Here is a 237-nt window from a genome sequence, read left to right as displayed (position 1 = left end):
GCTGTTGCTGCTGCTGCTGCTGCTGCCTGCTGAACTGGGTGGCTCCTGTGTCTGTTCCGTCGTGTTGTTGCTGCTGCTGTTGCTGCTGCTGCTCGTCTTGCTGCTGCTGCTGCTGCTGTCGCCATCAGCTGTACTGTGTGGCTCCTGCGTCTGCTGCAGCGATTTGCTGCTGCTGCTGCTGCTGCTGCTGCTGCAGCTGCTGCTGCCATCGGCTGTACTGGGTGGTTCCTGCACCTG

The 237-nt window shown here is 61.6% G+C and overlaps 1 protein-coding gene across 1 annotated transcript in view; it reads right to left on the bottom strand.

The window, feature by feature from the left end:
* Window positions 1-209, bottom strand: part of EMH_0071950 (uncharacterized protein) — a gene marked incomplete at both ends in the record, with an annotated part of 1332 nt that extends 1123 nt beyond the window's left edge. Inside the window, one exon of the mRNA XM_013499156.1 lies at window positions 4-209. Coding sequence (XP_013354610.1) covers window positions 4-209 — 206 coding nt within the window. The remainder of the gene's footprint in view (window positions 1-3) is intronic.
* Window positions 210-237: the final 28 nt, after the last annotated feature.

This window comes from Eimeria mitis, genomic scaffold, assembly GCF_000499745.2.
Source record: "Eimeria mitis Houghton genomic scaffold, Emh_scaff4049, whole genome shotgun sequence".
NCBI lineage: Eukaryota > Apicomplexa > Conoidasida > Eucoccidiorida > Eimeriidae > Eimeria > Eimeria mitis.
The sequence above is the reverse complement of the archived record's forward strand: the minus strand, read 5'-3'. Positions and strand labels throughout refer to the sequence as shown.